The 25265-nt window shown below is 44.1% G+C and overlaps 1 protein-coding gene across 1 annotated transcript in view; it reads right to left on the minus strand.

Annotated features, from left to right (window-relative positions):
• Positions 1 to 25265, minus strand: part of RASAL3 (RAS protein activator like 3) — a 213903-nt gene that overhangs the window by 62500 nt on the left and 126138 nt on the right. Inside the window, exons 8-10 of the mRNA XM_085654354.1 lie at positions 19715 to 20275; positions 7398 to 7542; positions 5757 to 5901 (exon numbers count right to left, since the gene is read on the minus strand). Coding sequence (XP_085510480.1) covers positions 5757 to 5901; positions 7398 to 7542; positions 19715 to 20275 — 851 coding nt within the window. The remainder of the gene's footprint in view (positions 1 to 5756; positions 5902 to 7397; positions 7543 to 19714; positions 20276 to 25265) is intronic.

The following is a 25265-nucleotide window of genomic DNA, read 5'->3' on the forward strand; positions in this document are numbered from 1 at the left end:
TACGAAGAAGAGGTGTGTATGTGGTGAGAGCACTGGTCAGTAAACATGTTTACATCCCAAGGTGGTATGCTGTGAATGCAAACATATAAATGGAAAGTTACAGATTGCATGTAACAATTACTTTACGCAGAGAAACAACTCTTGTAATAGTCACAATATCTCTTCTGTGTGATTTTACCTTGTAGCACAAATTTAACTCCTTGCATCCAGATTTTGGTTAAATACCTTTTGTGAAAACAAAAATACATGAAACATACAATGGCATAGCATAAACCCTATATGCAGATGCACAAAGAGTAATATGTTATTTATTACCATTGGGGGGGCATCATGATCCACTTCAGGCTTCGCCTCTTGTGGGTCGTGACATCTCTCTGCCCTGAACAATGGTAATAAATGGCATATGTCAGTTTGCATCTGTATACATACACATATATAATATATATATATCTATATGCACACTAATTACGTGGATAAGTCGTCTTCTTACACAAATAATACAGTTAGACGTTATGTATTCTCTCTCTCTCTCTCTCTCTCTCCCTCTCTCTCTCTATATATATATATATATATGGATGGCACTGTGCTAATCCTATGCTTAAAGATTTTGATAGAAAAACAAATATTTGAGGTGAGCAGATCTAGAGTGTCGCCTGTGTTGAGAGTGCTCGATACAGGAGCTGCTTTCCACCTAAACTTGAGAACTACCCAGAGTTCTCTGCTTCTTTTTTGCATATATATATATATATATATATATATATATATATATATATATATATATATATATATATATATATATATATATTTAATAGCAAAGGAACCTCGATTCGAAGAGGCACTCCGAATCAGACCAGTAAGGCAAGGCGGCTTCACTCGCATTCAAAAGTTATTTCTTTATTTAGCCTTACGCGTTTCGGAGCATAGGCGCTCCTTGGTCACAGGCAATATCAAATGCAGTCACAGGCAGAGCGGAAAGGCACTGCTTCCAGCACGTACTTATTACGTCCCTCATTAGTATCAGGTGCGTTCCACTCGTGTGGCATGCTGGAAGTTGCAGTTCAGTAAATACCTTTAGTGGGTGTATTATGCCTTCCGTTAGTCTTCCCAATAGTTGGTCCCATGGCTTGCACGTTATTAATGAAATTTCCTTCACCCTCCAGTGGGTCTCTGAATTGCAGGATCTGCTCAATGATGCGCCGTCTGATTCCCCAAGCGGAGACTTGACACAGTTCTGTGTCTCCGTGGCCCCTCACACACAGAGGGTGGTGCCTCTTCACGGCCGGAACTGCCGCAATATTTATTTAATAGCAAAGGAACCTCGATTCGAAGAGGCACTCCGCATCAGACCAGTAAGGCAAGGCGGCTTCACTCGCATTCAAAAGTTATTTCTTTATTTAGCCTTACGCGCTTCGGAGCATAGGCGCTCCTTGGTCACAGGCAATATCAAATGCAGTCACAGGCAGAGCGGAAAGGCACTGCTTCCAGCACGTACTTATTACATCCCTCATTAGTATCAGGTGCGTTCCACTCGTGTGGCATGCTGGAAGTTGCAGTTCAGTAAATACCTTTAGTGGGTGTATTATGCCTTCCGTTAGTCTTCCCAATAGTTGGTCCCATGGCTTGCACGTTATTAATGAAATTTCCTTCACCCTCCAGTGGGTCTCTGAATTGCAGGATCTGCTCAATGATGTGCCGTCTGATTCCCCAAGCGGAGACTTGACACAGTTCTGTGTCTCCGTGGCCCCTCACACACAGAGGGTGGTGCCTCTTCACGGCCGGAACTGCCGCAATATTTATTTAATAGCAAAGGAACCTCGATTCGAAGAGGCACTCCGAATCAGACCAGTAAGGCAAGGCGGCTTCACTCGCATTCAAAAGTTATTTATTTATTTAGCCTTACGCATTTCGGAGCATAGGCGCTCCTTGGTCACAGGCAATATCAAATGCAGTCACAGGCAGAGCGGAAAGGCACTGCTTCCAGCACGTGCTTATTACGTCCCTCATTAGTATCAGGTGCGTTCCACTCGTGTGGCATGCTGGAAGTTGCAGTTCAGTAAATACCTTTAGTGAGTGTATTATGCCTTCCGTTAGTCTTCCCAATAGTTGGTCCCATGGCTTGCACGTTATTAATGAAATTTCCTTCACCCTCCAGTGGGTCTCTGAATTGCAGGATCTGCTCAATGATGCGCCGTCTGATTCCCCAAGCGGAGACTTGACACAGTTCTGTGTCTCCGTGGCCCCTCACACACAGAGGGTGGTGCCTCTTCACGGCCAGAACTGCCACAATATTTAATTAATAGCAAAGGAACCTCAATTCAAAGAGGCACTCCGAATCAGACCAGTAAGGCAAGGCGGCTTCACTCGCATTCAAAAGTTATTTCTTTATTTAGCCTTACGCGTTTCGGAGCATAGGCGCTCCTTGGTCACAGGCAATATCAAATGCAGTCACAGGCAGAGCGGAAAGGCACTGCTTCCAGCACGTACTTATTACATCCCTCATTAGTATCAGGTGCGTTCCACTCGTGTGGCATGCTGGAAGTTGCAGTTCAGTAAATACCTTTAGTGGGTGTATTATGCCTTCCGTTAGTCTTCCCAATAGTTGGTCCCATGGCTTGCACGTTATTAATGAAATTTCCTTCACCCTCCAGTGGGTCTCTGAATTGCAGGATCTGCTCAATGATGCGCCGTCTGATTCCCCAAGCGGAGACTTGACACAGTTCTGTGTCTCCGTGGCCCCTCACACACAGAGGGTGGTGCCTCTTCACGGCCGGAACTGCCGCAATATTTATTTAATAGCAAAGGAACCTCGATTCGAAGAGGCACTTCGAATCAGACCAGTAAGGCAAGGCGGCTTCACTCGCATTCAAAAGTTATTTCTGTATTTAGCCTTACGCGTTTCGGAGCATAGGCGCTCCTTGGTCACAGGCAATATCAAATGCAGTCACAGGCAGAGCGGAAAGGCACTGCTTCCAGCACGTACTTATTACGTCCCTCATTAGTATCAGGTGCGTTCCACTCGTGTGGCATGCTGGAAGTTGCAGTTCAGTAAATACCTTTAGTGGGTGTATTATGCCTTCTGTTAGTCTTCCCAATAGTTGGTCCCATGGCTTGCACGTTATTAATGAAATTTCCTTCACCCTCCAGTGGGTCTCTGAATTGCAGGATCTGCTCAATGATGCGCCGTCTGATTCCCCAAGCGGAGACTTGACACAGTTCTGTGTCTCCGTGGCCCCTCACACACAGAGGGTGGTGCCTCTTCACGGCCGAAACTGCCGCAATATTTATTTAATAGCAAAGGAACCTCGATTCGAAGAGGCACTCCGAATCAGACCAGTAAGGCAAGGCGGCTTCACTCGCATTCAAAAGTTATTTCTTTATTTAGCCTTACGCGTTTCGGAGCATAGGCGCTCCTTGGTCACAGGCAATATCAAATGCAGTCACAGGCAGAGCGGAAAGGCACTGCTTCCAGCACGTACTTATTACGTCCCTCATTAGTATCAGGTGCGTTCCACTCGTGTGGCATGCTGGAAGTTGCAGTTCAGTAAATACCTTTAGTGGGTGTATTATGCCTTCCGTTAGTCTTCCAAATAGTTGGTCCCATGACTTGCACGTTATTAATGAAATTTCCTTCAATTCAGAGACCCACTGGAGGGTGAAGGAAATTTCATTAATAACGTGCAAGCCATGGGACCAACTATTGGGAAGACTAACAGAAGGCATAATACACCCACTAAAGGTATTTACTGAACTGCAACTTCCAGCATGCCACACGAGTGGAACGCACCTGATACTAATGAGGGACGTAATAAGTACGTGCTGGAAGCAGTGCCTTTCCGCTCTGCCTGTGACTGCATTTGATATTGCCTGTGACCAAGGAGCGCCTATGCTACGAAACGCGTAAGGCTAAATAAAGAAATAACTTTTGAATGCGAGTGAAGCCACCTTGCCTTACTGGTCTGATTCGGAGTGCCTCTTCGAATCGAGGTTCCTTTGCTATTAAATAAATATTGCGGCAGTTCCGGCCGTGAAGAGGCACCACCCTCTGTGTGTGAGGGGCCACGGAGACACAGAACTGTGTCAAGTCTCCGCTTGGGGAATCAGACGGCGCATCATTGAGCAGATCCTGCAATTCAGAGACCCACTGGAGGGTGAAGGAAATTTCATTAATAACGTCCAAGCCATGGGACCAACTATTGGGAAGACTAACGGAAGGCATAATACACCCACTAAAGGTATTTACTGAACTGCAACTTCCAGCATGCCACACGAGTGGAACGCACCTGATACTAATGAGGGACGTAATAAGTACGTGCTGGAAGCAGTGCCTTTCCGCTCTGCCTGTGACTGCATTTGATATTGCCTGTGACCAAGGAGCGCCTATGCTCTGAAACGCGTAAGGCTAAATAAAGAAATAACTTTTGAATGCGAGTGAAGCCGCCTTGCCTTACTGGTCTGATTCGGAGTGCCTCTTCGAATCGAGGTTCCTTTGCTATTATATATATATATATATATATATATATATATATATATATATATATATATATATATCAAAGCTCCCAATTGCCTGCTAGGCAGGATTGAACTCTAGCAGCAGCCTCAATTTCAACGGGTAAAGGACCTCCGTTCACGCCGACAACTGCATCTTCCCTGTCATGTCATGGATTAAAACCTGACTCGTTTCTGAGCCGTGTTGCTCGCCTTCAGAGGCTCGACCTGGGAAAGAATTCACCACCCCTTTGATGGGGGTCACGGGCTCCGATACACAGAGTCCACTATGTGAAGCAGTGGCAAGTGATCAATGGACTTTCTGTTCGCCGAGGCCCATCTGAGGGCTTTGAATGTGAAACTGTGCCCAAAGGAAAAGGGATACGAACTACATCACCCACAATCCATTAGCGTTGTGCTCATTTGCATACGCCCATCTGAGGGCGGTTAATTATAAATGTGTGGGTATGTCCCTAGAATTCTTTCCCAGGTCGAGCCTCTGAAGACGAGCAACACGGCTCAGAAACGCGTCAGGCTTTCATCCATGACAGGGAAGATGCAGTTGTCGGCGTACACGGAGTTCCTTTACCCGTTGAAATTGAGGCTGCTGCTCGAGTGCAATCCTGCCTAGCGGGCAATTGGGAGCTTTAATATATATATATATATATATATATATATATATATATATATATATATAGATATATAGATATATAGATATAGATATTATCTGAGATGGGGCTACCAATTAGATGCTAGAATCAAGCAGACCCCTGAAGTGTAACTCCTATGTTATCTATCAACCCAACTATTACTCTACTTCTTGATAATTGCACAAGAGTGGAGTTAAATCTGCATTTAATGTGAGTGAAAGGTGATAAAACCCAACGCATTTGTAACTGTGTCTAAACATATGAGTGGGAGGAACTAAAACCAAAATTAGCATATGTAGGCGGCTTCTAAAGCTCATTAGCAACTTTTGCTGAATCATAGTGCAAGTTAGCGGCATACCAAAATTTGCTAAAAAATGGTAGCACGTGAATGGGAAGATACTTTCTTCTACAATCATCCTTGTTAATTTAATTGGCTGGACAGGATCTGTGTAGTGGCTGCAGTGGGTCTCAAGGATACCTCCCCATTCAACTGAACCCATGATGACTCATCCTTATACCTTAGCACATTATCCCTCATGTTGGTGGAGTAGAAACCACCCAATCTTTACAGAGGACCTACAATGGTTCCCTAAGGCAGAGTTGTGCTTGCCTCCTCCTTACTAGCATGAGTCGGTGATCTTCCTGAACACCTCCTCGCAGCTCTGCCGCAGGTTGTTTTGGTTGTCGGAAAGGTCATTGCTCAGGCACTTGCTCGGGTCCACCTCGCAGCTGTCCTCTGAGTCATAGAGCTGGAGAATGGACTCTCCTGAGGGCAAATATTGTAAACAGGGTTGGTTAGGATCCATCCATATATAAACAGTGGCCAATAAACGTACCTTGGATTCCTCGCCATCACTAGCTCTGATTTCTCAATCTTGCACACTCTCCTCCTCCTCCCTTTCCAAAACTTTGGATCATCTGCCACAAACGTTTACATCCAAAAATATATTGAAGTAGTAGCAACATGCACTTAAAACCTTCACACTAAATGATAGCAATATGGAATTCTCCTTTTAAGATACATTTCATATATTCTTGCAGCAGGCTAATTTACTATTCTAACTTCAATTCCAGTATGTTTGGGACTAGGTGCATAATGGTAGAATTTCCCAATCATTTTTATTTCGATATTTTGGTATGCAAATATAGGTGCAAGTCAGGGTTATTGCAGTAGGGAATTTTGTTTTTGAATTTTGTGATCTAAATATTTTGGGGTTGGAATTGTACTGGCTATCCATTGGCGACTACTGGACTTTGGTTTACCTTATTAGGGAACGTTTGTGGCAAAAGGCGTGGAAGACCATATCTCACCTATCTGTGAATCAATTTCATGAAACTTCTCTTTCTTTTTTACAGTCCTTCACCCAGCTGCCCACCCTACCTCCACTTGAAAATTGGCTGGCGTCTTTGTTCAGCAAAAACATACGATTATCTGTCCCTCTACGTGGTGCCCTTTGATTGCCCGCTACTGTTATCAATAGCCAACTAACATCTGCAGCTACTCTTACCACAAAAAGGGCCCGATGTACAAAGATCCACTTGCAACCAGTTTGATATGCAAGCTATTTACTAATAGGTTACATCGCAAATTGCTCATTCGCAGAGGTTCGAATGAATATTAATTAGGCAGGCCACAATTTGTTGCAGCTCTCTTTTAATGGCTGTGAGCGCAGGCATGATGGCCTGCAAGGGACAGCAATTGGCTACCCTTGTAGTTACTTACCCAGATCTTTTTTTTTTTTTTTAAAGCAACCTGTGTCTATTAAAGGGACAGATGATGTTTTATTTAAAAAAAAAAAAATGTTTCTTATTAGGGAATCCCTGGGGAGAGGGGACAGACTGCTACCCAAAATGATTCCTAAAGGGGACGTTGTCAGAGGGAGACAGGATCCCCTTTATGAATCAAATACCACTGCTTTTGAGGAGTCACATTCCATTGCTACTTCCAAATAGAAGATTCTCTTTTTACACCACTTCCGAAATGCGATTTACTCCTTTTACGAGCCGAAAATACTTTTCCAACTCGTGAAATGGGGTTTTGTATATTCCAACACACCCTTTTGTGGTCAAAAAACAGTTTGATTTTTTTTAATCACAGGGTTTGCGGCCGGAAAATTGTTTTGTACATCAGGCCCCTTATTTGTAAACATCTGGCATTTCCTAACACTGTTAACTTCATTGTAAATCCCATATATTTTACAATGGCATCAGATATAGTCAGTGGCACGATGGTCTGTTTAACCATATCAGTGATGTTTGTACCTAGGGTATTCAGCAGGTACTTCTGTCCAACAAGCTTCATGTACTCATCAATGGCCTTTGTCGTCAGTGTATTTTCTCTGAAGATGAGCGACTCCTTAACATCAAAGCGGTCTAGTTCGGCAATGCCCAGGTCTATGAGGAACGCCTACAATAACCAGTTCAAAAAAGAAATGAAGAAATCAAAATACAGTGGACAAATTTTAGGCTTTTTGGGAGGAAAACTTTTGTCTCACCAAATAAACTAGGACAGAGACCAGAATTTCACACCTTTGAAAGAACGCTGATGATTCTTTTCAGAAAATATTTTGGGCCTCTTTACGATTGCCGGATTAACCCTCCATTAGTTTCTGGCCACCTCAGGATTACATTAGGATTACAAATCCCTTAGGAACAAAGTAGGTTTCATTCAGGCACTTCTCCTGAAAACGGGCAAAATATATGGATGAAATACCTAGGGAAACAGGAAATTACCTTAGGGCTTTGACATAGCCTTCCCGATTTCCCTGGTAATTCCCCATATCTCAACTAATCCATTAAGACCAAGACCTGCTCTTGTAGTATCTTCATTTGCTAGAAATACTGATGAGTGCAGTATCGGTAATTCCAGAGGTTCGGGTATTGGGCAAGTTTCCAGTCTACTCAAAACGGGCCCCAATAACTAGGAATCCTTTGTCCCCCCACTTCTGACCTTTCCCTGCCTTCCATCCATCCTTCTGTCTCCCCGTGCTTTTTGGTGACGTTTCAACATTCTGGCCATTCAGAAGCTGCTACACCTTGGGATTTAGTGCAAGTAAATAAGTAAAACATATAAAACAGAGAAGGGAAGAATACACTTGGAAGGCCACATGAAGCTAGCAAGGGTAGACATTAGGTAATACCAGAGTTTGCATTTTAAGTTTTCTAGGTGAATGTGGCAGATAAAGGCAAATGTATCTAATATCATTAAATTGTGCACTTGAAAAGTCAGGGAAGAGTGGAAAACAACCCAGGGAGCAGGAATAATCGAAGATGGAGAAAGGTGTGAAATCAGATGTTGGAATATAGGAAGACGCAGGAAAGATAAACGATTTCTGTTGTAAAGCATTAAAGGATGGAGATACACCGTCCGTGACTTGACCTTCATGGCCAGGACAACTTGACCTAAGTATCATCAGCAAGGACATTCAATTTACAGGGTGGACAAAGACACTTCCATGAAAGCCGTAAAAGAGCATCGTAAAGGAGATAGGGAAGAAACCAAACTATAACAGCACCAGGGACCCTCAGATGGAAAGAGAACAAAAACGTTACTGCCCAGGGAACAATGACCACCCTAGTTTGTTAATTAGCTCAGCCAATTAAGACCTAGAAAGAGCCGACACAGCAAGTAGTCAAGAGAAAGGTCACTTGAACAATGTATTTTTTCAAACAGAAGACCCACTCTCTCTCCCCACACTCTCACTGGTGAGGTATTAATCTGTTATCCGAGATCTCCACTTGTATCGCTGCTGGTTGCCATCATGCTCTCTCAAGTGTGTGCACATGTGTGTATGTGTTAGTTTTCATAAAGCGCACAAGGCTCTCTTGCCAGCCTGACACATCCTGCAGTACTTTAAGTTTAGTTCAGTGTATCAGAAAATGAGATACCATATGTTGAGGATTTAGGGTCAAAAGCAAGAGTTCCTTTGCACAGAGGCTGGCTGTTGTTTGATGGGCTGCTCCTCACAATCTTGTGTGGAAAATCTGGAGGGCACAGAATGGATGAAAATAATGATAGGGCTTGATTCACAACGGGTCTCCGCTCTCGTGGAGGAGTCTCTGCACTTGAGGCGGAATCTCGCCGCCAGTGTGGAGGCCCTTTGTGAATCAGGCCCATAGGGCGCTGCCGCTAACCTAAGGGGTGACCTGGTCCTATATGTGGTATTATGAGCGCTAAATATGCAATCAATGCCAACCTCGCGTTAAAGCCCATCCCTTAGTGGATTTGTTGTGATCTTGTGTGATGAGTCTTGTAGTTGATTGCGGACCCCTTGTTTATGATTGCGTTGTGTTGTCAGGCAGTCAGGTGAGGATGTATTGCTTTGTGTCTTGTGCGGCACCTGCCATCTTTCAGAGACATGACATCCAGTGATTTGGAGTGACACTTAAATGGAAGAGTGACATGTATCTGTGAGAGGAAGGGGACAGCTGTCATCTGTGAGAGGCATGTGCTGGTGTATATGTGCGTTGTAACCAAATCAGGTGAAAATCCAGACCTCCAGACAAGGGAGCGACAATTGCATCGGTAGAAGATTTTTTCATTTTGTACTCCAGGACAATTCTTTTTTGATCTTGGCTTCAGTCCCACAACTCCACTCTTAATGACTCCTGAAGCCTATATTCAATTCTATTTTGAGACAACTGTGACTGTACTTCTTGGTATCACCATGATTGCTTAGTTGAAACTTCCTGCCATGTGGAAGGATTTCCGGCTGCCGAGGTGAACTTTCTGCCATATGGCATAACCTCAGAAGGGGTTGAACATTGACACAAGCCTGGAATGCCTTCTCCTGATGTCTGGCTTTCTCTCGTGAAATTTTAGAATAGCTGTCGTTCACTTTTTACTTGTCTTCTGCCATGGAAGTCTGTGTTAATTTGTGCCAGTGGTTGTGGCGTGCCCCACCAGTACGTGCGTGTTAACATAATAGCTATATTGAATGGAATTGTGAAACTGGACCAGTGGTGTATTATACACATGTTTATGTGCACGTCTGACGACGTGTTGGTTTTTTATTTATCGCTGCCCAAGAGAGGTGTTATTTTATTTTATGCAGTGGTTCCTTGCAAATTTTATGAACGGCAGGGCGGACTTGGGTGGGCGCACATGCACACACCCACCCAACACCGCACACACATACTCACACCCACCCATCTACAAGCACACTCACTCACACCATCCATTCACAAACACGCACACATACACACACACACACACAGCAAAGCAAGTGAATGCCTCCTGTCTTTTTGATTCCTTTGAGGTTTAAGAGTGCATTTGTATGTGCTTTTCTGCCAACATTTGCTGTGACTGGTCCCACGGTGTTGGAATGGTATGTCCACCACATGTACCACTGAGAGCATGTCTCTTGTACTTCTTTCTAGTGCCCTGTCGTTGTGCGCGAAAGAAGTAATACATTTTTAGGTCTCGCCTGACCCAGCGCATGCGCTGGTCTGGCGAGACTTATTGAGAGGGCTCCAAAAAGTGCTACCAGGCCAGCCTAGAGCTACAGTGCATGTGTGCGGGCGTGCGCACTGCGTTTTACCGCAATTACTTTCACTTTCGCGGCCGCAAGGCCGCTTTGATGTTGATCACGATCGCAATCGCGAACACTTTCACTTTCGCGGCCGCAAGGCCGCTTGGCATAGCCAATAGGTCTCGATTTTGGGACCTTATAAGTATTTAGTTACGCAACTGTTGCATGGCTAAACACTTATAAGGTCCCAAAGGCGAGACCTATTCGCTATGCCAATGCTTGTTCTATTTAGGGCCACTGTTGAGCAGAGTATTTCCAGAAGTGAAAATTGCCTGCCTACCATTTAAGAGACCCAACCTATGTGTGTCTCAAGTGCAGACCTCGCCGCACAGTTAGATGGTGGCGTAAAAAGCAAAGCTTTGAATTTGAGGGTGTCTTAGGAGCTCTCACATTATTCCCCAGCAGCACAGTATAGTAGTGCTGCCTGGTTATGACCAACCGAGTACAGCATTACTTAGACGAGCATCTTAACGCAGGCCCTCAAAGTAAACTGTGAGCCACTGTGACCTGAAATTGTGCCAAAAATTATAACTTCAACCTAGTGTCAAGTATTCAATTCTCTTTATGACCTGCTGGTGTCCCAGGCCTTCTAGTCCAACCTCCGGTTTTGGTGACATTTTTATTTTTCAGGTGGGTATACGGTGTTGGTTAGGAGGAGGGTTGACCCGCTGGTGGTCCAGGCCTTCTAGCCATATCCCTGGGTTGACCATGGCTTTATGGCTTCATAGGGTGTGACCAGGCTTGGTCACGGATGTCCCGGGCAGGGATGATGTGTTAAGTGCTTCCCTGGTTGCTGCTGAGGTAACTTAGATTCATGTATATCATGAGGTCGTATTCAGATTTTATAATCCTTTGCTATGTATAGATTTGTTAGCTGTCTGTGCCTACCCCCGAGCGGGGATGTAAATGGCAACATGTGTGAATTCTCATTGCAATGATATATATTGTTATATTTAGTTTTCACTGTGTATACAAAAACAGGTTTACCTATGTCTTGTGTGATACTGTAAGTAAAATCAAGCTATTTCCTACTTGGAATACCAACAAAGTTTCCGGGTTCTTGTTTTACAAATTTTATGAATAGTTGGGAGTTGGACAACGACATTGTATGTGTGAGCATACTATAGCCCAGGCCCTCTGTAAGGTAAACTGAGAGCCATTGTCATATGGCATTGGTCCAGTATATTATATATTTGGAAAGATGGGTCCTGCGTGTCAGAGTCCCTGTGCTAGATCGACCAAAGGATGTCTTGATGGATAAACTGAGGGGCCACGTTGCCTCTGCAATATATCATCAGACATGTTACACCCTTGTCAGGGATGTGTGGCTTGTGCCTGCCTTCCCTGCCTACGTAAACAAAAAACACAGTATGGTATAAGTTCTATGCAAACCTGGTATCAAATATTTACATCAGCTATAATTTTGCCACTGAGCCACATGGAACAAGATAAACCACTTGTATGTATTAGTTTACTAATAATGAGGTTTTGTCTAAAGAGCTGTGTATTGCCTTTTGGTGGCTATAAAGCAATAAGCACACGCACACACATTAAATATTGGTTATCAGTGCTATGACTTCTGTCACAGTCTAACACTTTACAAAACAAAAAGAAAAGGTAGTGCAGCAAAGGAAGCTATCCCAGCTCTCTTTCCAAGGACACAGTAGAGGCTGCCTGTCCGCCTAGGCTCTCACAGCCCTCACAAACAGGGAATGGCTGAGTTCTACAGGTGCCTTAAGAGTGTATGACTGAGGACACACTCACATGTGCAGGTATGCTTGAAGTTTATGGGGCAGCTGCAACGCTGTGGTGAGTATGGCTGTCTGAGCAACACCCGTATGCTGTAAGAAATGATCTTACCACAACCCATCCATCCCTCCCCTAGTCACTCACTACAGTTTCATCCACCCCCCCACTGGCCTACCTCCCACCAACACATCCTCCCCCTCCACTCTTTGCAAAGCACACAGTTAAGGTGATGACATAACGGTTTATTTCCACTGCAGTAGTTGCTTTGCTAATGATGAACTTGCTATAATGCGAATGTAAGATTGTAACAAGTATCTAACACATTTGTTTTTTACACTGGGCCCATTCACTGGGAGAAAGCCCCATTGTTAATGTTTCATATTTGTTCGAATATCTCCAGATGACATTAGCATAGAGAGTGTTGAATACATTTTTTTTACAATTAGAATGTTGCTTATGTGTTCATGTATGGCATGTATTATTCTTTTCTTCTAATTTGCTCAAAAAATGATACTTTTGCTCACACCACTATGAGGATGCAGAATTTTTAATAATTCTATTTTTTACAGTTTTTTCAATATCATATTGAATGGGGCTACAATTCCGCCTACTTGGCTGTGGGCAGAAATTGTTCCCTTATATAAAAAAGTCTGTCCATCACTTCAATCGAATTGTAGGCCGATAATCCTGTTTGATTGTTCCCAGGTACTGAGACCTGAGAGACTATGGCAGCCTTTCCAGCAACCCCAGATTTATTTTTAGTTTTTTATCTCTACTGAAGAAGGATAATATCCAGAAATACATGTGTCTAGAGATTCACAGCACTAATCTGCACCAACTTTGGTGAACCACTACAGCTAAAATTCAAGCAAGAAATCACTGTGAACTGCATTTACCACAATGCTAAGGGGCGAACTGTGCTGGGAGGTGTGGCAGTGTGCTCCCATCCCCCATTTGTTTGAAAAGGCTCCCTTGAGCCACTGAGCTGACGAGCTCATGGCGATGCACCTGTGCGCCAGAGAGAGGTACTGAGACCTGAGAGACTATGGCAGCCTTTCCAGCAACCCCAGAAAGAATTTTCGTTTTTTATCTCTACTGAAGACGGATAATATCCAGAAACACATGTGTCTAGAGATTCACAGCACTAACCTGCACCAACTTTGGTGAACCACTACAGCTAAAATTCAAGCAAGAAATCACTGTGAACTGCATTTACCACAATGCTAAGGGGCGAACTGTGCTGGGAGGTGTGGCGGTGTGCTCCCATCCCCCATTTGTTTGAAAAGGCTCCCTTGAGCCACTGAGCTGACGAGCTCATGGCGATGCACCTGTGTGCCAGAGAGAGGTACTGAGATCTGAGAGACTATGGCAGCCTTTCAAGCAACCCCAGAAAGAATTTTCGTTTTTTATCTCTACTGAAGACGGGTAATATCCAGAAACACATGTGTCTAGAGATTCACAGCACTAACCTGCACCAACTTTGGTGAACCACTACAGCTAAAATTCAAGCAAGAAATCACTGTGAACTGCATTTACCACAATGCTAAGGGGCGAACTGTGCTGGGAGGTGTGGCAGTGTGCTCCCATCCCCCATTTGTTTGAAAAGGCTCCCTTGAGCCACTGAGCTGACGAGCTCATGGCGATGCACCTGTGCGCCAGAGAGAGGTACTGAGACCTGAGAGACTATGGCAGCCTTTCCAGCAACCCCAGAAAGAATTTTCGTTTTTTATCTCTACTGAAGACGGATAATATCCAGAAACACATGTGTCTAGAGATTCACAGCTCTAACCTGCACCAACTTTAGTGAACCACTACAGCTAAAATTCAAGCAAGAAATTACTGTGAACTGCATTTACCACAATGCTAAGGGGCGAACTGTGCTGGGAGGTGTGGCAGTGTGCTCCCATCCCCCATTTATTTGAAAAGGCTCCCTTGAGCCACTGAGCTGACGAGCTCATGGCGATGCACCTGTGCGCCAGAGAGAGGTACTGAGACCTGAGAGACTATGGCAGCCTTTCCAGCAACCCCAGAAAGAATTTTCGTTTTTTATCTCTACTGAAGACGGACAATATCCAGAAACACATGTGTCTAGAGATTCACAGCACTAACCTGCACCAACTTTGGTGAACCACTACAGCTAAAATTCAAGCAAGAAATCACTGTGAACTGCATTTACCACAATGCTAAGGGGTGAACTGTGCTGGGAGGTGTGTCAGTGTGCTCCCATCCCCCATTTGTTCCCAGAAGCTATTCAGCAGAACCCTCGTAGGAAGATTACAAGAATAGCTAGCTGCCCAGCAAGTGCTAGCTGCCGAGCAGGTGCTGTTCCTAAAGCCAGCCTTGATGGCTGGCTTCAGGAACAGCACCGGCGCGCTGGACCAGGTCTTCCGCCTCCAAACGCTTTTCTGAAAGATGGTGGTTCTGGGAGGCGAAAGGTTGTATGTAGTGTTTGTAGATCTCTATTCTGCATTTGACCTGGTTCCAAGGTTTATGCTTTGGCAGGTGTTGGCTGATATGAGTGTCCCTAAATATTTAATGGTCAACATCATAAGACTTCATGAGCACAATTATGCCCAGGTGAGGTGTGGTGTACTAAGCGAGCTGACATACAGATTTCCTATTATAAGAGGGGTCAGTCAAGGTTGCATTTTAGAACTACCCTCTTCACAATTTATGTTAATGATCTGAATGACCATCTGAAAGGATGTGAGGGAGATTCCCCAAGTCTCGCAGTCATCAGGGTTCCTGCCATCATGTTCGCGGACAACACTTTAATAATATCTAAATCACCCAAGGGGTTGCAGAGGACTCTGGACAGATTTTACATTTTTTGCACTAAGAGGGGACTAGAAATCATCATCACAAAAATAAAATACATGGTTCTCAATCCCCGTCGCACCACTAGACTCGATTCCATGGCTTAAAGGCTCCTCAGTGGAGCGTGTGCACAGTTTTGAGTATTAGGGTTCATCCTTATTGAGAAATTGGACTGGTGTTACATTGATAGGTGCAGACTTAAACTCGAGCAACATACTAGGGGTTTCTTAAAAGTACATAGAAGCTCCAAATTCCGTCCAATTTCACCGGTGCTGCAAATTTATAAACAACAGGCCTTGGGGCTGCCCAGTGCTTAATTTGAGCCAGTGTTTTCCGGTGGCTGGCACTTAATTGGTTTCCGGTGCTCGGCACCAGTACTTAATTGTCACACCGCACTTACGACAGTCTGCCACATGGTGGCGCTGCTCATCTAATTCAAAGATGAGCAGTACAACGGTTGTTTATGAACTCAATATACATTAAAAATTACTAAAACCTGCCTCCTCAGCTATTACTTAAGCTTTGGGGACCTGGAATAATCTGAACTGTCGCACTTGCAGGCGAGAGAGATGGTTAGTAGTTGTTTTGCCAGCAACGACAGTGGAGATGGGTCATGCAAGCTGCAGTGGCCTCCTGGTCAGGGCCCTGGCACTTTTTATTTTACAAACTAAGCAGTGGGGCTGCCCTTTACGGGGTTGCGTTGGGGCCACAAGGATGTGTTGGTGGGGGGAACACTCATATCAGCCAGCACCTGCCAAAGCATAAGCCTCGGAGCCAGGTCAAATGCAGGACAGAGACCTGGTCTAGCGCGCCGGTGCTGTTCCTGAAGCCAGCCTGCAAGGCTGGCTTTCGGAACAGCACGTGCTCGGCAGCTAGCACTTGCTGGGCAGCTAGCTATTCTTGTAATCTTCCTAGGAGGGTTCTGTGAATAGCTTCTGGGAACAATAAAACAGGATTATGGGCCTACAATTCGATTGAAGTGATGGACAGCCTTTTTTATATAAGGGAACAATTTCTGCCCACAGCTAAGTAGGCGGAATTGTAGCCCCATTCAATATGACATTAAAAAAAACTGTAAAAAATAGAATTATTAAAAATTCTGCAACCTCATAGTGGTGTGAGCAAAAGTATAATTTCTTTAGCAAATAAGAATAAAATAATAATACATGCCATTACATGAACACATAAACAACTATCCAATTCTAAACAAAATTTATTCAACACTCTCTATGCTAATGTCATCTGGAGATGTTCGAACAAATATGAAACATTAACAATAGGGCTTTCTCCCAGTGAATGGACCCAGTGAAAAACACAAATGTGTTAGATACTTGTTACAATCTTACATTTGCATTATAGCAAGTTCATCACTAGTAAGGCAACAACTGCAGTGGAAATAAACCATCATGACCTTAAGTGTGTGCTTTGCGAAGAGTGTGGGGTGAGGATGTGTTGGTGGGGGGAGGCCAGCGGGGGAGGGAATGGAACAGTAGTGAGTGACAGAGATGGGATCCATCTTGTGCACAATAGAGATTTATACATGTACACCTTAATAACTTCACTTTTATACATCCTAGGAAATTTGTTTTAATTGCAATTATTTTGTTTCAGTTTATATTTATAGTATCATATGTAAAATTGCATATTATATGTAATTATTGATGTACAAAAATGTAAACTTAAAAAAAATTCCACACCATCCACTTCCAGCTCTGGTACCACCTGCTACCTCCCCACTGGTGACACCCCCTTTTCCCCACTGGCACCACCAACTTCCATCAATGGTGCTGCCTGTTGCCTGCATTAACAATGCCCAAAGTTGCATTGAAGTGAGTGACCCAAGCGACCCTCACTATAGTAAAAATCGACTGCTGCACCAGCTGGCAGGCCTCCCTGTCAGCACTCCTTTGCTTACACTCAGGTTAGATATGGGCATTCGGACGATATCGGAAGGGATAGGGATTAGATCAATCCTCTATTGGAGGAGGCTCTGGGCTACTCCCAAGCTTATATCGTACCACCAGGGTTTAAAAGAAATTCTGGGTCTGCCTGGTTCCAACAAAATCCCATGGATTTGATACATCAGCGACACACTGAGAAAGTCGGGCAATGGGATTTTGTGGGATATCCCGGTGACAGCAGGGTCTATTAGTAAGAACGCCATCAAAGACAATTATGGGCAGCACACAATGAACCTAATGCAGTCACAACCCCCCTTCGCCCTTCTGACCAACACTTTCCTTCTCGTGAAGGATGAGTTTAAGGCAGAGCGGTTCCTTGAAGAGATTGAACCTGCGCCAGCTAGGAAACTCTGGGCCTTATTTATGAGGCCTTGCGACAGTTTTGCGCTTCTGTTGCGTCACTTTTCGTGACGCATCGGCAGCGTAAAACATGCCTCCTGTTGCGCCCTATTTACAAAGTGACGCATCTAAGCAGACGCGTCACTTTGCAAACCCCTGCGCTACATTATACCTGCATCAGGTATAATGTATGCAGGGTGGGCGTTCCCACTTAAGTAAGCCTCGTAGAAGTGACGCAGTGAAATCTATGAGATTTCACTGCGCCACTTCTCGGGTGCAAATGCGTCAATATCTTACGCCTGCCTCACAGCAGGCGTAAGACTGATGCAAGCCCTTTCACATGGGGCTTGCCCCATGTGAAAGGACACATTGCTGGAGTTGCATCACTTTTGTGACACACTCCAGCAATGTGTCACTTTTGCGCCTACAGATACGTCAGAAATACTGACTCCTTGCGACATGATGTGTCATACAGTAAATATGACGCATTCATTATGTCGCAAGGAGGGCGCACTGAGAAGTGACTCATCGCTGCTTTCACGCAGGATGCGTCACTTCTCATAAATGAGGCCCTCTATCGCCAGTTTCGTTATGGCACCATTCCCCGCTCTCCTTCACCTCAAGCTGGGGACGGCCACATGACCAGGATAGGTGGGCAATGCCCCTCCTGTGGTGCCAATAAGGAAACTGTGGAGCATGAACTATTCTTCTGTCCTGCCTATGGGAAGGGGAGGAAAAAATGGACACTCCCAATATTCCGAATTTTAGGGGTTAAAAAACATGCTGAGGCTCTTCACATTTTAAGATACGACACAAGACAAAGCATTGTTTTTGCTGACTCTTGTTACCTTTTGACGATGGAGAGGACTAGGCACATGCTGTCCAAGCTCAATGCGGGACCTGATATCACAACAGCACAGGGTGCTCCCTGTGTCGTCGCTCCCGCTCATGCACTGGCACTTTGCGATGTTGTAGTCCATGACTGCATCTACACATTATTATATAGGGTGCCCTTAGAGATTTTGTTTTCTCCTATGCACCAGCACCTTGAGAATTAACGGACCAAGATTGCATTTGTTTACTTTTGTGACCCATTTTACTGAGTTTCTGAATTGTTTTGGCTGTATCGATTTTATCACATATTTTCATGATGCATGTCTAATTTAAACAGGTTTTAGTGCACCTTTTGGTGTATGCTTATTTTATCTTAATGTTTTATACACATTTTTCTTTTTCTTTTATGGCTTACAGCTGAACTGAAGATTTGAATTGAATTGAATAATTCTTTGCAAGAATTGTGGATAAAAAACCCTCGATTTGGCAAGAAGACTTTCCTATTCTGCTTGGGATGCTGCCTGATTTTCTTATGACTTTGCTGTCCATTGAGACTTAGAATAGTTTCTGATTTTTCATACTCTTTATATCTTTGCATCTGGGAGCCTTCATGGCTTGTACCGCTAATTTTGTATTTTAGTAATACAACCTTTTAACGTTGTATTGCTCTAGAACTCACTTATTTAGTGGACACCATTACTGTGGAATTGTTCTTACTCTGCTAATATAATGTTCTGTGAGATGTCTTAACGCGGGGACACTTTGCCTCATGAAACTGTGATTCAACACTTTTTCTGATACAGTAAACTGTAGGAGAACCAAATGAGGTACATTTTTGGGTGTCCATATTTCGGGGTATGGCTTTGTTCCCACAGTGGGAGGCTTCTAACAAAATATGTGGGCATCTGCAGTTATATTTTAAACAAATTAGGCAATGGTGAGAGTACAAGCTGCAGTCATGCAACAGTGGTCTGCCTTACCAAAGGAATCCCCAACAAAATAACCATGGATTTTTTTAGAGGTAAAGATGTCGTCTCCTGGGCCTACATGAAAGATTGCAGATAGATTGATAACTCCAATTCAAAAACAAACATTCCCTCACTTCCCAGTATAAAGACCAGATTTGCAACATTCACACATTTTATCCCTCTCAAAATTCATAAATGTAGGAAATACACCTTCCGCATAGGGAACAAGGGTAAAAGTAAAACAGGTGTAGAACGGTTTTACATGAAAGGAATAAAAAGGTAAAAATCACCTATTTCCTGTTAAGAAGTCACACGTCCTGGAGGATGAACAGTTAACTGTGTGTGTCGTCTTTTGGAAAAGGGGTTATTTTAGCACTTACCTTGGCTTTCCCAGTACACTGTAAAACATGTACCAATGAGCTGGCCAGCTCCTCCTTATCCTTGACTGAGATTGCTGGTTCAAGCTCGGTGCACAGCTCGGTGTAGTTGAAGGCAATGTACTCGGCAAACTCCTTGTACTGCAGAATGGGAAGCACTCTCATGTTCTGGTACCTGCCTTTGACTCGTATGGAAGGTGCCACAGGTTTCTCCTTGCTGGGTGCGGCCTTGCAGACCGGGAACCATTTCTCCACATGTTGGCGGGAGACTAGGTCCGACAGTTTGATGGTGACACTACCCGCAGGCGTCGACTCTCTGGGATCCTTCTTCTTCTTCTTCTCATCCTCTTGCAGGAGATGTATGGAGACCACGCTCACCGGGGGGAGGTTTTCAAATTCAAAGTGCTCTCCCCAGAAGATGGTGCCCTGGTTGAGTTTGCTTGTGGTACGGGCATAAAGGGACCCGTCCAGGTGCAGTTCACAGAAATATTTCCTTTTTGGCAAGATGTCCTTGGCCTCATAAATCCACAAGCTCAGGGTGTTTTCGACTCGTTCACAGTTGTCCTTGCAGAGAAATTGAAACTGGAGTTAATATCGAGTAAGAAACAATGTTGGTTCTATGAATTAATTATTATGTTGGGAATTACATTTGTATATTCATGTGACCACCATAATTAGATAAAAGGCCTTCAGTAAGAGCAAATCTGAGCTGTCCTATTGCTCACCTAAAATAAAGGATGGCTAGATGTCTTATAAGGTCTAAACTTAAGGGAATTTATTGTTTAACCTAATAACTATTGTCTTAGGCTGACCATCTCAAAATTGTAATGATATACTGAAGTGCCTCGTGCTCATTCATTCACCAGAGTCATTGTAGAGAAAGGCTAACTCAGGCAGGGCACAGAGAGGACAAAGTAGACAGGGAAGTGTCCAAACAAGCAATAATATGTTGAGTGAGTCTGACTCAAGCAAGGGATATGGAGAACAGCGCAACTTAGAATTAGGACGAAAGTCGATCCTTCAGTTAACTTTTTTGGAGTGGAACTCATAAGTTCTATGCCTAAACATTCGGATTTTCAATATTATCACATATAAAATAAATGTCAGGTGTGAGTCGGTCTGATGATTCAGATGGCAATCTGAATCCCTAGGAATTCCACATTTCAAGTCATAGAACAAAATGGATGGCAGAGCAACCCGTCACAATTTCTGGGTACAACGAGTAAAGTGAGGAGCTTGGGGATAGGTCAAGGGAACAAGCGTGGCCATCAGTAGGTGAAGAGTACTTCTGAGACGCATGAGTTGAAAGCCATGATTGAAACAACTGCGGTCTATTGACACATGGAGTTTGGTGTTTGATATCTTTTTCATAATTGGATCTAATATAACAAAACAATGGTCAATAGACAGAGAGGAGGAAGAGCAGTAAGCCGGGACCCAGATGGAGGCGAGGCTGTAGATAATTGATTTAGGGAGGGTACCCATAAGCTGAAGGCAGTTTTTTCCTTGAATGTTTTTTGGGCCATTTAATGAAAACATAATAGGTCAGATCAACGTGTAACTAGGAAATTTGTTTTATTTACTCTTAATGAATTACTTGTTCAGGTTGCTTTTTGTGAACTTTCAACATCCATTGTTATGAATACCCAATAGGATCTCTTTTATGTTACCACATGGGAGAACACACAGGCCCCTCTTATTGGCTGTGATGAGCTCTATGCAGCCTTAGAATGTTCCAAAGAGGTGACGTTACCAGTGGAGGTCTCCTGCCAGGGCGTATACTTACGTTGGCAATAGGTTAGGGTGAAGTAGAGCAGAGAACATGGAAAAATTCGGACGCTTAGCAGGATTGTGCCCGGGCCACATCCATCCTTTTACGTTGTCTGTCAGCTTGACAATACATTGTTTGTTATTCACTTTAAAAGTTAATTAGCTTCTCTAAATGTACATCAGCTGGGAGTTTGGAATAAAGTGGACTGATGAAGGTATCTACTTGAACACTCTTTTTATCTTTTTGGACAAAGCGTGGCTACCCATGGAGCATAAACTGTCAGAAATGGATAACAATGGGTTAATTTTGTTTTTTACCAGGCATGTGACCCCGGTGGGTGCTTTAATGTTTAGAAACATCCATTGTAATATTTAGGAGTGATCTAGAGTAGGTGTTGGGAGTCGTACTCCTCAGAGCAGTCAGATCCCACTTATTGCGCAGATTGGGGGGAATGTGCCTAATCTTCACCTCGTATGTCCTTGGGATGTTTTGCAGGCAGTCCCTCCCACTAGACATAGCGGCTCATACAATTCAGGCCCTCCAACTGGACATAGCGGCTCATACAGTCAGTCCCTCCCACTGGACATAGCGGCTCATACAATTCAGTCCCTACCACTGGACAAAGCGGCTCAGTCAGTCCCTCCCACTAGACATAGCGGCTCATACAATTCAGGCCCTTCAACTGGACATAGCGGCTCATACAGTCAGTCCCTCCCACTGGACATAGCGGCTCATACAGTCAGTCCCTCCCACTAGACATAGCGGCTGATACAATTCAGTCCCTACCACTGGACATAGCGGCTCATACAATTCAGTCCCTCCCACTGGACATAGCGGCTCATACAATTCACTCCCTCTAAATGGACATAGCGGCTCATACAGTCAGTCCCTCCCACTAGACATAGCGGCTCATACAATTCAGTCCCTCCCACTGGACATAGCGGCTCATACAGCCCCTCCCACTGGACATAGCGGCTCATAGAGCCCCTCGACCTGGACATAGCGGCTCATATAGTCAGTCCCTCCCACTAGACATAGCGGCTCATACAATTCAGTCCCTACCACTGGACATAGCGGCTCATACAGCCGATAGAGATGTTTTAAGTTACTTCAGTCTGATTGACCAGAGCTTGCAAAAGAGTCTGGAAACTAACATGGACGAGCAAAATAAACAAATACGTAGCCAGGACTCCTTTCAGTGATGGGTGGCTTTTATCCGTTTTTAATCTGCAAAACAGCACTTATTAAATTTGAGAAATACTTGTGCAAATTGACAGGTTTGGCGAATTTCCTGTCGTGGTTTGACTAAGGGAAAGCTCTGTGCCTATAAGACAAAATCAAAGTGCATCGGGAAAAGAAAACAAAAGTATCCCCCTTAGTGAACGTTGCTGGAAAACGCATGTGGGTGAGACATTTACACATACTGGTGAAGAAATATTTGGAAAACGCAAAATCAACATGCTTGAGAGATAAATGCATGTTCTCGTATCCTGCAGACATTTTCACCACCGATGTAATCATAAACAGGTCTAGAATTCGGAGAGTGTTTCGGGCTGGCTGGGCGTATATGGCTACGGTGTTGGTGGAGCCTGTAAATAAATCCACTTTCTCTGGAAATACTGGGCGTATTTATCATTGTCATAACGTAATTGACATGCATAAAGAGTTGTTGCTATTAAGAACCTGGTGTCAAATGCATAACAATATTTGTAATGCTATTTCTTTTCAGCACTCACAAGCAGCTTGCACATTTCACTCTACCCATAACCTAACCAGCATTCGTGGAAACTATAAAGCGGTTGGAAAGATGATGTATTCCATTTTTACCCTTCTTAATCCTAATTTTATTATTACTGTATGATTTGCGCCTGTTTTACTGCCTCAGAATTTCCCCTTTTAATTACGTTTTGTAATGTAAAACAGCTGTTGCTCCAAGGGTGAACGGCTGAGCTAATGCACTCAAGTTGTGTAATGTACTCTGGTATTGTATTGTACTGTACTGTAGCATTTGTGTAGCATTTGTGTAGCTCTCAATACTCTTTGGTGGGGGGGCTAAAGCAGCCGCGGCCACTGCAGGCAAGAGCGTGGGGCGGTGGGGCCGGCTGGAGGGGGGCTGGGGGGTCAAAGACGACCACGAGGGAAAATTAATGATTAATTTCATTTTCCCTTGTGGTCATCTCTCGAACCCCCCCCGTTCCCCACCTCCCCCCCAGCCGGCCCCACTGCTCTTACCTGCAGCTGCTGCAGCTGGGCTTAAGGGCCTGCCCTCAAAGGTAGCATGCTTCACCATGTGGGGTATGTGTTTGGAAGGGTTAAATCTTAAAACCTGATTTAGTGTTTGGTGGACAGGGTACTATGTCGCAAACGTGCCGGAGTTACCTGCCACCAAACCTTTGGTCTTCCCGTCTCATTTAGAGATGGATGGTTCTTAAGTATTCCCTTGACAGAGCCCCCGTTGGTTGAGGTAATGGAATACTTCCTACGACAGCCTGATGGACTAGGGGCTTTCGGAGGAAGGACTTTACATCACCCGCCTTATTTTACGTGGACAGTTTAATGGCTTTTTTTGTCCTGTTTGGAGGTCATTAATTTTTTGTTTTTCAGGAATAAATTCCTGCTTTGGGAGTTTCTTCCTGAAAGACGAAAAAGTATAAAAAGTTTGGTGGACAGCCGTCAAAATCAGTAGCGGTCATCCACCAATCTTTTAGTATGTTGAAAGGAACTACTGTGACGGAGGTTATTTTCAATCTACAGAGATGACGGCTGGGTCGGCAGTCATCACTAAATTTAACAGACAGAGTACCCTCGGGAAGGTGGTGGTAATGTTCTCCGCCATCCCAAAGGACATTGCACCATTGGTCAAACCCTAATTCAGGCCCTTAGTTTTGAGTGTTTTCATGCCAGTGTAATGACCACCCAAGTTTTTTCATGTTGGATGCAGCATTTAGCAGTGTGGTGAATGAGGAAGTATGAGAGGCTGAGGTACACTTTACGGTTTGTATTCTGGCAGCAGTAGTTTGCTCTGCATGTCCCTTTGCTTTGGTTGAAAGTAGTCAGTGCTTAATTTCCAAAAGAAAAAGTGCCGGGATCCAAAATGGAGCTCAAAAGCCATGGCTGGAGTCATCATATGCCAGGGGCGCCGAATACCAAGGCTGTGGAGTCCTGATGCCACCTTATGCCTCTTTATCCACCACCAGACACTCCCTGCCCCTCTATTTTAGTCTTTCAGGTTACTTTTTCATCCCTGTTTTCTTTCTTTGTCAAAGTTTATCTATCTTTCTCTTCCTCTTTCTTCACCCCTTTGGTGTTTTTCTCTTTCTTTCTCTGGATAAAGTCTGATGAGGAAAAATATGTGCCAGCCTAAAAAAAACATAAGTGTTGATGCAACCTCCTGCTCAATTAAGCACTGAAACTATTATTAAGGATTTCAGCATGGTTTTGGGGCAGTAATGCTGCCCCACCCTAGAACAGTCCCTAAGTATAGAACATTGGTCCCAGTGCAGTAAAGTTCCTAAACAGCTGCTTTTAATTGTGCACCTGATTATAGTACCTGGAACCCAGTGAGTAATCTTCCTCTAATCTAGAAGGGCTTTAGTTAACCGGGGACGCAAATTTAGTACCAGATTAGGTATGGTCCTTGCCCCAAAAATAGCTCATGTCAGTTGGGCCCCTGAATATACTTCACTATCCTGGTTCAGTTATTTTTCTTCACCTCAGAAGTGATGTTGTAACTCAGTAAGCTTTATGGCTCTATGTAGTACCCAGAAACCAGTCTGGGAATGT

The sequence above is a fragment of the Triturus cristatus genome, chromosome 4_1 (assembly GCF_964204655.1).
Source record: "Triturus cristatus chromosome 4_1, aTriCri1.1, whole genome shotgun sequence".
NCBI classification, from domain to species: domain Eukaryota; kingdom Metazoa; phylum Chordata; class Amphibia; order Caudata; family Salamandridae; genus Triturus; species Triturus cristatus.